At 30.2% G+C, this 11,915-nt stretch overlaps 1 protein-coding gene across 1 annotated transcript; it reads right to left on the reverse strand.

The window, feature by feature from the left end:
* Positions 1-2,729: 2,729 nt before the first annotated feature.
* LOC129611791 (uncharacterized) lies at positions 2,730-11,179 on the reverse strand. Its single transcript, XM_055525103.1, has 12 exons — positions 10,957-11,179; positions 10,715-10,841; positions 10,358-10,659; positions 10,165-10,302; positions 9,241-10,109; positions 9,119-9,182; positions 8,330-9,068; positions 8,128-8,239; positions 6,752-8,060; positions 5,103-6,701; positions 3,130-5,045; positions 2,730-3,076 (listed from the first exon to the last, which is right to left on the reverse strand). Exons 1-12 carry the CDS (start codon positions 11,042-11,044, stop codon positions 2,840-2,842), a joined length of 7,500 nt encoding a protein of 2,499 aa, XP_055381078.1. The 5' UTR covers positions 11,045-11,179; the 3' UTR covers positions 2,730-2,839.
* Positions 11,180-11,915: the final 736 nt, after the last annotated feature.

Genomic DNA, 11,915 nt, shown 5'->3' on the forward strand with positions numbered 1-11,915 from the left:
TTTGTTTTTTAAATGAATACTGCCTTTATGTGCAATGACAATAATTTTTTAAATGCGTTACATGCATACAAATAATTTTGAACTGAGAACAAAGTTTCTACTCTAAAAATTTATAATAATACCTCGTTGCGAGGACGCTTAATTTAACGCGGTTCCGCCGTTGTTTCACTTTAGGGCTGTAATTTTTGGTTGTGAAAACGAGATAATTTATAAGAATTAATATTTGTAATGAAATTTAATGTTTATTTTAGTTTTATAGGTACTTAGTTTTGGAGGAGGATGAAAGCAAAAATCAACAAGATTTTAATTCATGAGATCAATAATTATGAACTAAATATGCAAATGGACCAAATATTGGGAATTCGGATTCAACATACATATGTATGTACATTATGTATGTATATTATATGTACATACATATAATAAAATGTGTTAATGCATTATTGGATTTTATTATATGTGTATGGACTTTTGCTTCATATATTTTCTTAAATTCTTCAATTTAAAATAATTTTAATAATAATTAATAACGTAGCGAAGCTTAATTTAAACATTTGTAATGACAATATTGTACTATTGCAACTTTCAAAGTATTTTGCAAAAGAAAGCTTATTTATACAGGCATTGTATATGTAGGTAGATTTGTATATGCAAAACAACATATTATAAACTTTTTTATGAAATGCATATTGCGCAATACGACCCTGACCTTGCTTCGGTCAAAGTTAAAATATTTATGTGGTGGGAGTCGAATTTTGTTAATAAATTGTACTTCATGTTGTATATACATATGTATGTATTATTCTTCATGTAAAAAATATTATGGAAATGTACATACACAGCAATATGGATACATAATTTTTAAATATATGTACATATACGTTTATAATATTCATTCAATTGAAATATGTTTCCGAACTTAAACAAGCAATAGCAACATAACCTAGAACTTGAAGGTAAATATTTTGATATTTATCTTTCAAATGCAAACCCTGTGAGCACATATATGTACCTACATACATATATATATGTAACTATAATATGTTGCTTAAAATTAGGAAAAAGCTTCGCGAACGTAAATATTGTATTTTATACGTAATTTGCATTGTATACCAAGCAAAATATTGCAATAGTATGAGTTCTAATAAGTCTAAGAAAATAAATTGAAAAGAAGTAAAACCTAAGGATGTAAGATAAACTTTGTAAAAGCCATACATATGGATATGTATATACATATGTATATCAAATATTTATTATAATATTATGATATTAATGTTTTTTTTTTCAATTCATTAATTAATGGTTTCAATAGGATAAAATGCTATTATGTAGGTATTAGGTATGCCATATCGTACATTAGGAAGAATAACGACAAGACTGAAAAATATATCTTCAACTTCCGGAATTTAAAGTATTTATAGCCAAGTATAAATTACTATCGAAGGCGAAATACGTTGGTATAGAACTATTCTACAAGTATATAAACAAATTTTCTGTATAATTTTGTTTCGGAAAAGCTTTAAAGTTAAAATATAATAGTAATAAAGACAAGGCGATATAAGTAGGTAATAGGACATATAGCCTATTATATAGAGGATAGAACATGTTATATGCATATACATACGTACCTATGTTAATTCATCTTTAACAAAATTTTATACTTTTCATTTCAAGGTTTTGTCACTTTCATTTTGTATTCATAAATTATATTTTTGGCATTCCAACATTTTTAAAAGGGTTCAGTTAAAGCATTGACATAAGAAAAATATTTTTCAGCCGTGGGTTAAAGCTCAAACTTCGACAAAGGAAAATACACAATCTGCTGACTATATCTGGAAATATGACGTCATCCGGGAGAAAGTGTTTGGAGCATGATATTGTTTCATAATATTATTATCTTTTCAATAGTATTGTATTTCTTAGTTACAGTTTTGGACAATAATTGGCATGAATAACTCGTACCGTTACATCCGCATTTTTAGCTGTTCACATTACTGTGACATTTTGACAGTGATAGTTGCACGAAGTGGTAAAATATTTAATGCACTGATTTAAATCTGGTAGTTGTAAAATTGAATACATAGTTTGTTCTATGATATGCGATTACAAGTGAATAATAATAAACGTTATTATTAATTTTATAATAAACACTTCAGTATTAAAAACAAAAAGGTAAAAAATTGACTAAAATGTAATTGCAAAAACTAATAGAATTTGTAAAAGTTAAACCTAGTTAAAAAGAGTTATAAGAGTAAAAATTAAAAAAAGTAAAATATTGAGACGAAATATACGGTCGTTATCGTATCAATTTAAATTAATAGAAAATTGTTTTACGCAGCCGTCGTATTGTGACAGCTGTCTGAAAGTGCATTTGGCTTACATTTAAAAGCGCAATCATGAGTGCTAAGCCAAAGACACGGTATGAAGTGTGTATATTTACCTTCGCAGAACCAATTTTTTTTAAACATCTCGTATTATGTCCTTTTGCGTTTAACATTGAATAAGATTCTTAAGAACTGTGCTGAAATCCGCGACAAACGCAGTTGTTGGATATATGAAGCTTCTCGACCATTCTTAAAAACGTTTTTCCAATTCAAATTGAACTGGTCCAGTTGCAAGAGCAAAATTAAATTGTAATATACATATTAGTTATAAACTACACTTATTTAAATTTCACTCATAGAACTGCATATCGTAACAAGGGTTTTATAAACTATATTCAATCCATATAGAATTTTATATTCAATTTTTTATTTTCCTTTCAATTTTAAATACAAAATAACCATAAGAACATAATATTCTAGTTAAAATTCAAAAATAATAAAAAGATGACTTTTTTTTAATTGGTTTTCTTAGTCCTCGTTCGTAATTTAGGACCACTACTGTTAATTGTAGAATTAGATTCAACATCTGATAGATTTTTTTGATTCTCTTCATCTTTCTCAGAAATTACGTTTAATTTACTTTTATCTATTTTCTTTTTCCTGGGTGTTCTGTTTGAAGTTGTACTTTTTAAAGAACTAACGGTGCTTTCACGATCTTCGTTATCGTCCTCGTCCTCCGCAAAAACATCATCCTTCAAAATTTTAAAGTTAAATAAAATTATATTACAAGAATACTAATTTTTACCTTTGCTTTCGCGGAAAGCCTACTTGAATGTCTAACAGACGTGGTCGATTTTTTGCTTCTGCTTGATCTAACTGAAATAGCGTCATCGCTTTTTGATGGTGATTCAATTTCAATTGTTTCATCCAAATCCATTCTGCTTTGTCTTTTTTTTAGTGGAATTGTTCTTTGATCAATAGCCTTTATATTCGCAGATTTTTCTAGTAAATTTTTTTGCGTTCTTGTTAGACGTCGTTGCATCGAGTATGTTTCAGTTTCATTTATACTTTTGTTAACGGAAGTGTCAGCCTCCATGTAGTCACTTTGATTGTTTATGAAACCAGAAATATTTTCTGATTCTTCATCATAAAGTGACTTACTTAGCGTGTTTTCGTTATGAGATAATCGTCTTGAAGTTCTTTTAACGGGAGTATTTTCTTCATTTTTTTCAGAGTTTTCGCTTTTGATTGAAGGAGATAATTCTTTTGATAAAGATACACTTCTGGTGCTTCTTCTTGGAGTTAAAACCATTTCCCTTAAGGAACTTGAAGCTCTTCTTGTACGAGGCGATGAAATTACATCTGGGTTTTCAACAAACATCGAGTTTCTTCTTTTTGTTTTAATGAGAGAATCTGGAGATTCCTCATTGTTTCCCGTTGTATCTGTATCCTTATATAACGATAATCGTCTTGAAAACCTAGTAGGCGTATGAGTTTTACCCTCCTCTTCCATTGCAGTTATATCCTTTTCTAAAGAGGCACCCCGAGAAACCTTACGAGATTTCTTATGCGATAATATTTTTCCATCCAACTCCTCAGAATTTTTTAATTTTTTGGCAGGCGTTGTAGGTGGTGATAATTCAGAATCAACATGTAGTTTAAATGAGCTTTCGCTTTTATATTCGCTAGAATCATTACGTTTTCGTGCAACAGGCTTCGTTTTGGAACTTTCTAAATTAGGTTCCTCTTCGATTCTATCTAAAAGACGAGATTTCCTTCTAGTTATAATAGTGTTTGGTGAAGTAGTTTTCTTTATTTTTCTGAATTTTGAAGTTGATTCATCAGGCTGCTCGGACACTGCACGTTTTGGTCTAGGCGAGTGAGTCAAACCACTATGGAAAAGTTCTCGTTCTGTAGATTTTGCGCGAACTTTATTGCTAATGACCTCGGGCGAAACAGCCTTTGTTTTGTCAACAACAATTTCAGTGTTATCCTCAGGAATATGCGATGGATTTGGTTGTGTAGAGCTTCTCAACCAATGAGAATTTTTACCTGTAAGAACCGGCTCTGTGGAGTTTGCACGTTCATTTCTTTTTCCTGAAATTTCTATAGAAATATTTTTTTGAGTTGATAATGGAAATGAAGTTTTTAGAATGTTAATTGGTTGTTCTGAATGAGCCCTGATGTTCCGAGAGGCTGATTTCTTTAAAATTTCATCATGTTCACTATTTTCACACGAATCTTTTTTTTCTTGTTCGTTACTTGAAGCTTCGTTAACGTTTTCTTTTTCCCCAGCCTTTTGGACCAATGAAACGTCTTCAGATGATTTTTGTACATCATTAAGATCAGAATTTGCGCTTTTTTCAACCTTTTCATTTTTATTTTCAACTTGACTAATGATTTCTTCCTTTTTGATGGAAGTTCCATTTTTTTCATTCATGTGAATATTGACATTTTCATCTATTTGATGATCCTTACTTATATCAACATCTTCATTAGAAATTTCCAAAGTTGAATCTAATGATGAAGATACTGAAATAGGTCTGTCACTTGTTTGTTCATCAGGAATTTCGTTCATTTGCTTTCTTTCTAAAGCCTTTTTAAGATTTCTTGAAGTTGCATTTCTAAGAATTTTTTCCATTAAATCGTAACTAATATGTTCCGCGTTGGGAGTTCCGGCTTCATTTTCAACACTTGATATTGAAGATTCTTTAGATGTCGCTAAAAATGTTGAATAAAAATTATATATATTACAAAAAATGGTATAAAATTAATTACCTTGACTATTCTCCAATGAATTACTTGGGCTTGATTCAGAATCGTTGGAAGAGGAATCAGATGAATTTCCTGATTCACTAGATATATCAATCACGTCAACATATTTTGATTGACTATTATTTACAAATTCTGAAAGATGATGATAACTAGGTCTTTCATATTTGGGCAGCAACACGTTGGCTTTCGCACCCTTTAGATTTTTTGCTTCTTTTTGTTCTAATTCTTCACTGTGCTCTTTTTCTTTCATACCACTTTCTGGATCGCTTTCCTCTCCAACACTTTCGTTATTTTTATCACTCTCCCGATAATTTTCATCAATTTTCATAAAGCTATCATTGTTTTGATTCCTCGTATTTTCAATTTTGTTTTCATTTTTTGTAGCGTTTGTAACTTTTACAGCACTTTCTTCGTCATCCGATTCCATAACTTCGAATACTTTTATTCCACCTGTCGAATTTTTATTTTGATCATTATTCTGCTGAGTCATGATGTTTTGCGTAAATCTTTTGTTGTCATATTCAAAATTTTCTGCCAATTTATTTGAGTTTTCTGCTGTATGCGCCCACGAGAAACTGGTAGCATCTATTGTTGTCATTAAAGATTTCCCATTTTCTGCTTCTTCTTTTTGATTAGAAGGAGGAAAGTCATTTTCGCAGTTGGATTTATTTATAATTACATCACTTACTGAAATATCGCCCCAAACAGTTGTTTGATCTGAAAGTTTAACCTGTTTTGAATTTTCAATAAATTTAGAAACCGTATGAGTTACTTTAGATGAGCAGGTTAATGGATTAAATTCATTTGTGTTTGCCTTGTACAAATTTGAATTGTATTCAGTGATTTCTTTAAAATTGAAGTTTTCTGTACTTGTTTTTTCTTTTCCATTACTATGTTTTTGGTCTTTTGTAAATGATATATTCTTTAAGAAATTATTTTCCGTTACCAATCTGCTTATAGGCGGACGTGATGGTGTTGCAGATATGGTGTACGATCTAAATTCTACCGTTTTCTGAGAAATTTCTGGAGGTTTCCGTCTTGCTAACATATCACTATCTGACATTTCTTCAGAATGAACAATTCTTTTTGATGAAATTTTGATATTTTCATTTCTTTTTGGTGGAGTTTCTGATCTACGAATTGGTCGTCTTGCTATTGAGCTTATAGATTTATTTGGATTTACATTTGATAGCTCAAATTGATCAACAATAGCCCCAGAATCTTTTGATATTTCTTTATGTATTGAAACATCTCTGATATTTGAATTAGTATCATTGTCTTTTAAAGGAAACAATCTTGAAATACCGACTGAAGATGTAGACGTGAGATATTCGTTTCCTGTTGTTGGCACAACACTTATTTGTGAGGTCTTAATTGCTCTGCGACGCATGGGGCTTCTGAGTGCTGTAGAGCAATTTAATGTAGTTTTTTCATCCCGTTCAGCTTCAGTAGCTTTTTCTAAATCGCTTATATTATTATTCTGATATATTACACTATCAACTTCATTTGCATCCAGGTTAGGCGATTCTGATAAAAAGTCTTTACAAGTTGCAAATGCATCACTAACATCTTCAACGTTGTCGGGATGAGATAAATAACCATCTAAAAATATTCGATTACGTTTTATCTAACATTTTATCTCATATACTTACGTATGTCATTTTCACTTTCTGTTACTTCAGATGCACTTTCACTTTCGAAATACTCATGCTGAATTCGTTTGGCATTTGATATTTTTACAGGCCTTAAAATTGATTGAGATGTCGGTTTAGACAAACCTTTTGTTTTTAAAATACTGTGAGGTGTAAAGCTTTTATTCTTATCAAATTCAGATCTTTCTTTCGCTACAAATTTACAACTTTCAACTATTGGAGTTTTCAATAAATCGGGAGAATCTGTGCTTCTTTCAAGTTCATTTTTGTTAGATTTTTCCCGTACAAATTTTTTCTTGTCATTTTCATTGAAAACACCTATATTATCAAGTTCTGTTAATCGAATTCGTTTCTTTCGATTTTCTTGAATCGGACTTTCGAGAGGAATTCCATTTGAAGTAAAAGAATTATCAGAGCTTAGTCGTCGTTTTTTTGGTTCTTTAAAAGTTTCTGGATAAGCTAATAAGTCTGCATTTGAAAAGTTTTCGATATACGCTTCCAATTGTGGTTTTCTAACAAATGGAACGTTATTAGTTTGCATCATTCTTTCCTCTCTGTTTTTGGATGCACTTTTTTCGTTCCAATAATTTGAGGCTCCATCAATACTTAGTATCGAGCTCTGAAATAATTCATCGGTGAGGCCCTTTTTATTTTCCTTCAATAATTCCGCGCTGAAAGGTTTCAAACATTTTTCACTATTGATATTTTTTAATTTGTTTGAGAACCCTATTTTGCTACGGATATTATAATAGCATTCATTCAAATTTTTTGAAAAAGGTGTCATAGTACAATTATAAGCTGATAATAGAGTCTTGGAAAGTTCGAAATCACTTTCATTATTCACAGTAGAATTTTGTCGAATATTATTTCCGAATTTCATTTCTTCTAAAAATGTTTTAGCTTCAATGTATTTAGATTTTTGTAGCATGTGCATTAAATAAATATTTTCAGGTTTCGATTTTTTGAAATCTTTCAACAAATCTTCGACAATTTTTTCCTCTTCTTCAGTTAAAGCTAGATCACGCAATATATTCCATTTTCCTAAATATTCACAGCATTTGACAAAAGTTTTTAACAATTCTGGATCGTTCTTGGAGCGAGTTAAATGGAAGGCTTCAGATACTAGATTGTTTGCCATGTAAACTTTAAGTTCTAAAATAGAATTTACAGGTGCTGATTTAGCTTGCAATGCTCTCAGAGCCGAGCTTGGTCTTTTTTGTATAAGTAATGATTCAATCAAAAGTTCTTGTTCCCACTGTTCAAGTTTCCTTTCATGTAAAAAAGGGCATAAAATTTCTTCAAGAGCCACCTTGTGAAAAAAAAACATGAAAACATTTTTTTTTGCACAACTTTTTACTAAAATATTTTAATATTACCTCAAATTTGCCATGATCTAGATTCCAGAAGGCTTGCACAGTTTTTATCAATGATGCATTTAATTTGAATACTGCCGGAAATTTTATTAAATTTTGAACCAAACCAGCATAACTGAAATATAAAGTATAAAAACAAATATAAAGAAAACCTTTTAATTAAATAAATGCGACAATTAAATACATGGATTTATCATACAATTACCTTTCTTCTGTTACAGCCATATTCAAATCTAAAAATATATAGATAAGTAATGCATGCTTTGTTTCCAATGAAACATTTGGAACTAATAAAGTTCTAAGCACAGCTTGCATGCTGCGAGGTGGATAGGCCGCTTGACCAAGTTCAATCTGCCAATGCTCTTTTAGAGCTTCTACATTGCATTTATGTTCAATGAATGAATCAATATATAATATTCGGCAACCGTTTGTCCTTGCTTGTATGAAATCGTGATTGATTTCAAGAAAATGGAGTCGCCGGGTTTTGTAATAATTATTTAATAGTTTGTAAGGGTATGGCACTAGTAACGGGCTTAGGGTAGAATTAGATTCAGTTGAAGATTCAGGTAAACCTTCTGGAAGTAAACCTATGTTAAGTAACCATTGCAGAACATCATGATATTCTGAAGCTATTCGAATTGAATTTAATTCGGAATCTAATCGTTCATATACATGACCAGGTATATGTTGTTTGCAGTTGGTAAGTATTATTTCTAATAAACTTGCCAAAATTTTCAATTGACGAGTTAAATGAAAAAGTTCTTTTTTAGATCTTTGATCCATCAAACGACCAGAATAGTCAAAAAGACATACGCAAATATTATTGCATCGTTGTTTTAAAGCACCGGCTCTTTTCCATATCCAATCCGTAAGTGTTGACAAAGAGAGGCCTTCATTAGGCTTTTGGCCAATGCAACTGCCATCTGCCCAACTGCGTGCACAATCTAAAAAATATTTGTTAACTAAATTATTAAAAAAATTACATTATTTTTACTTTTGAGCAGTCCAATACAATTGTACTCCAATGCGACAGATAACAAGATCTCACGTTGTGTACTCTATAATAACTCAATAATAAAAATTGTACAATTTTTTTATTTTGAATGGCATCCTTACCAAAGAAATTTCCCTTTTTTTCCTCTTTTCTAAATCAAAAAATTGTGGCATTAGATAAGCACATTTAATTTCAGTATAATATGGTCCAGGGTCTAAGATTGCCAACGGTCCCGCTGCATTTAAGTAATCTAAAGCTTTGTATTGTAAGCCAGGCCAATGAAAGAAAACGCTTGCGTTTGATAGCAGAAAAACAAAATCGAATGTCAAAGAAATCGGATAGAAGTGTTCTTCAGTCCGCTGAACGGAATTAAAATGAGAAACTGTGTTTTTATCGAAATAAACATCATAAGTCAGTAAATTTTTCACACGAAAAGGGGATAAATAAGTCAAGTGTTCTCGCCAATCTCCTCCTTCAGGCATTTCTTCTTTATACCATTGATTCATATCAAAAATTAGAAGTTGAATAAAATTTTTTGTTTTCCATGCAAGCATACAAATAGATATAGAATCACCATCATCTTCTCTATTTGAGAATTTTGTTATTGCTTGACATCTTATTGGCAAACTTTCTTTTTCATTCATTGTTAAGACTAATTTAACATGACTGGTTTGAAATTCCTCAAAGAGAATTATTTGTTCATTGTCATCAACAATTTTTTTTTCATATTCAAGACAATGCATTACTGCAAAACATGATTTGGGGTTCTCATGGAAAGCCCATATATAAATCATAGCTTTGGGATCATCTTGCGGTTGTAAAAAAGCCATTTTTGATAAAGGAGATAAATGTTCTTGAGGCAGAACTATATATAAAATTTGAAGTTCTGTTAGATCATAAATAATCATACGACCATCTTCTAGTCCAGCTACTAAACATAAAGCTGGGGGCACTGGCAAAAGTGATAAAACAAAACTTTCTCCTTTCACATCTGTTAAAATTGAATCAAATTAATAATTTGAAATGAAAGCGAAAATTGTTCTTACGTTCTAGTTCAATTCCAAAATTAAAATTTTCTTGTAGTGTGTGTTTGTAATGATTGCTAATATGTGTAAAATCTAATGTACTTTTTACCATATGACAAGGAACAGTATCCAATTTATCATCTCCTTCTTCGAGTAATGCTGAAAAATGTAAAAGTTAAGCTTAGATTTAAGATTTATTTCACTATTCAATTACCAGCTTCGCACTTTTTGAAATTTATATCTAGTAATATTAGTTTTCCAATATCAGTTCCAACTGCTAAGCAACCTTCCATTAATTGAAGAAAATTTCTTTTTGTAATATCTTCGGATATATGAACACAACATGTTATTCTGTCAGAAATCTCAATACATCGTAATATTTTGGAACCTTGCACCGAATAAATTGCTATGATGCTCCTAACAGAATCGCTTATTTGCAGTCCAACTGCTAAAAAACAACAGTTGTCATTTGCACATTCTATTTCTGTTATACTAGTTATAATTGCTTTTTCAAACCTAAAAGTAAATGTTTTAGTTAAATGTTTTATGAAACTTTTCCTTTATCTTATACTTCGAATGACAATCGAAATGATAACTGGATATCCTTTGACCATCTTTAAGAGAAAATATTTCCAAATGTGCGCCAGTAGCCAACCAACTTAATTTACCATCATGAATTATTTCACCAAAGGAAATATCTATACCAAATTAATGAAAATTACTAATTTTTATTATAATAATTATTAAATAATATGAATTAATCTCAACTTTTTCTTATTCACTAAAAATTTTTTTCCCGTAAGTAATACATACCAGAATTAATATCTATCGGATGCGATGAGCCAAATTGTGGAAATTTAATTTTTAATTTTTCAATTAATTCTAAATCACTATAAACCATTATTTTACTATAATTTTAAACAAATTCCCATTGAAACATAAAAAAAAGCAGCTTTAAGTAAAACTAGAGAATATTTCTGAGCTTTGAGTCTTTAAATAAATTAAGAAAAATTTTTCCCAAATTTATGAGCGCAAAATTTTAATAGGTTAACTTTTCGGGAAAAATTTGATAAAATTGACATTTTATCTGGCACTTTATTTTATGATAGTTTTGTCTGACATTTGACAATTAAGGTTTGAGTGTTGTCAAGTAGACAAAATTTTAATATTTTCCTTCTTAAAACAGTACGCTACCTTGTGAGAGATTATTTTACTAAAAGTAAACACTAATGTTTTAATTCGTAATTTCAAATTAACTGTTCTTACTGGTGTCTAATATCTGCCAAAATCTCGAAATAAATAAAACCGCAAAAAATACGAAAATATTTTTAGAAGCAAAATTTTATGGAAACCATTAAAAGTCAAAACAAAAAGATGATGACACGAGCTATGGTATTGCAAGTCGCGTACATTTAGTCCAGGTGCTGCTCAAGCAAAATGCACGAAAAATGTGCAATTTGTATTGGAAAAACACTTCTCACGGTACTAATGTGCACTTTCCAAGACTAACGACCTATTTCAAAAATAATGTTACTTTAATACAAAAAATAAAGCAACACTCATGACCTTCTTAAAAAGTAAGTCCTTAATATACTCTTTTTTTTATATTCTTTCCAACTCCTCTCATTTTTTCTCCTTTCTTTTTATTAAATTAGAAAACGGAATAAAAAAATAAATAATCCAAATAAAACATAAGAAAAAGTAAGAGAAAAAAATGGCATACTATGCTAAAGAATTAAAAATTAAATATCAAATGAAAAGTATGTATACAG

This window comes from Condylostylus longicornis, unplaced genomic scaffold, assembly GCF_029603195.1.
Source record: "Condylostylus longicornis isolate FDR11 unplaced genomic scaffold, ASM2960319v2 ptg000055l, whole genome shotgun sequence".
Classification (NCBI taxonomy): Eukaryota; Metazoa; Arthropoda; class Insecta; order Diptera; family Dolichopodidae; genus Condylostylus; species Condylostylus longicornis.

What these genes read in the sequence shown, in the direction of transcription:
- LOC129611791 (XM_055525103.1), bottom strand. Translation starts at nt 11,044, where the DNA reads ATGGTTTATAGTGATTTAGAATTAATTGAAAAATTAAAAATTAAATTT. An exon ending in AAAAAAGGGAAATTTCTTTG is followed by an intron (nt 9,183 to 9,240) that starts GTAAGGATGCCA and finishes GAGTTATTATAG; the next exon opens with AGTACACAACGTGAGATCTT. An exon ending in TTGTATTGGACTGCTCAAAA is followed by an intron (nt 9,069 to 9,118) that starts GTAAAAATAATG and finishes AATATTTTTTAG; the next exon opens with ATTGTGCACGCAGTTGGGCA.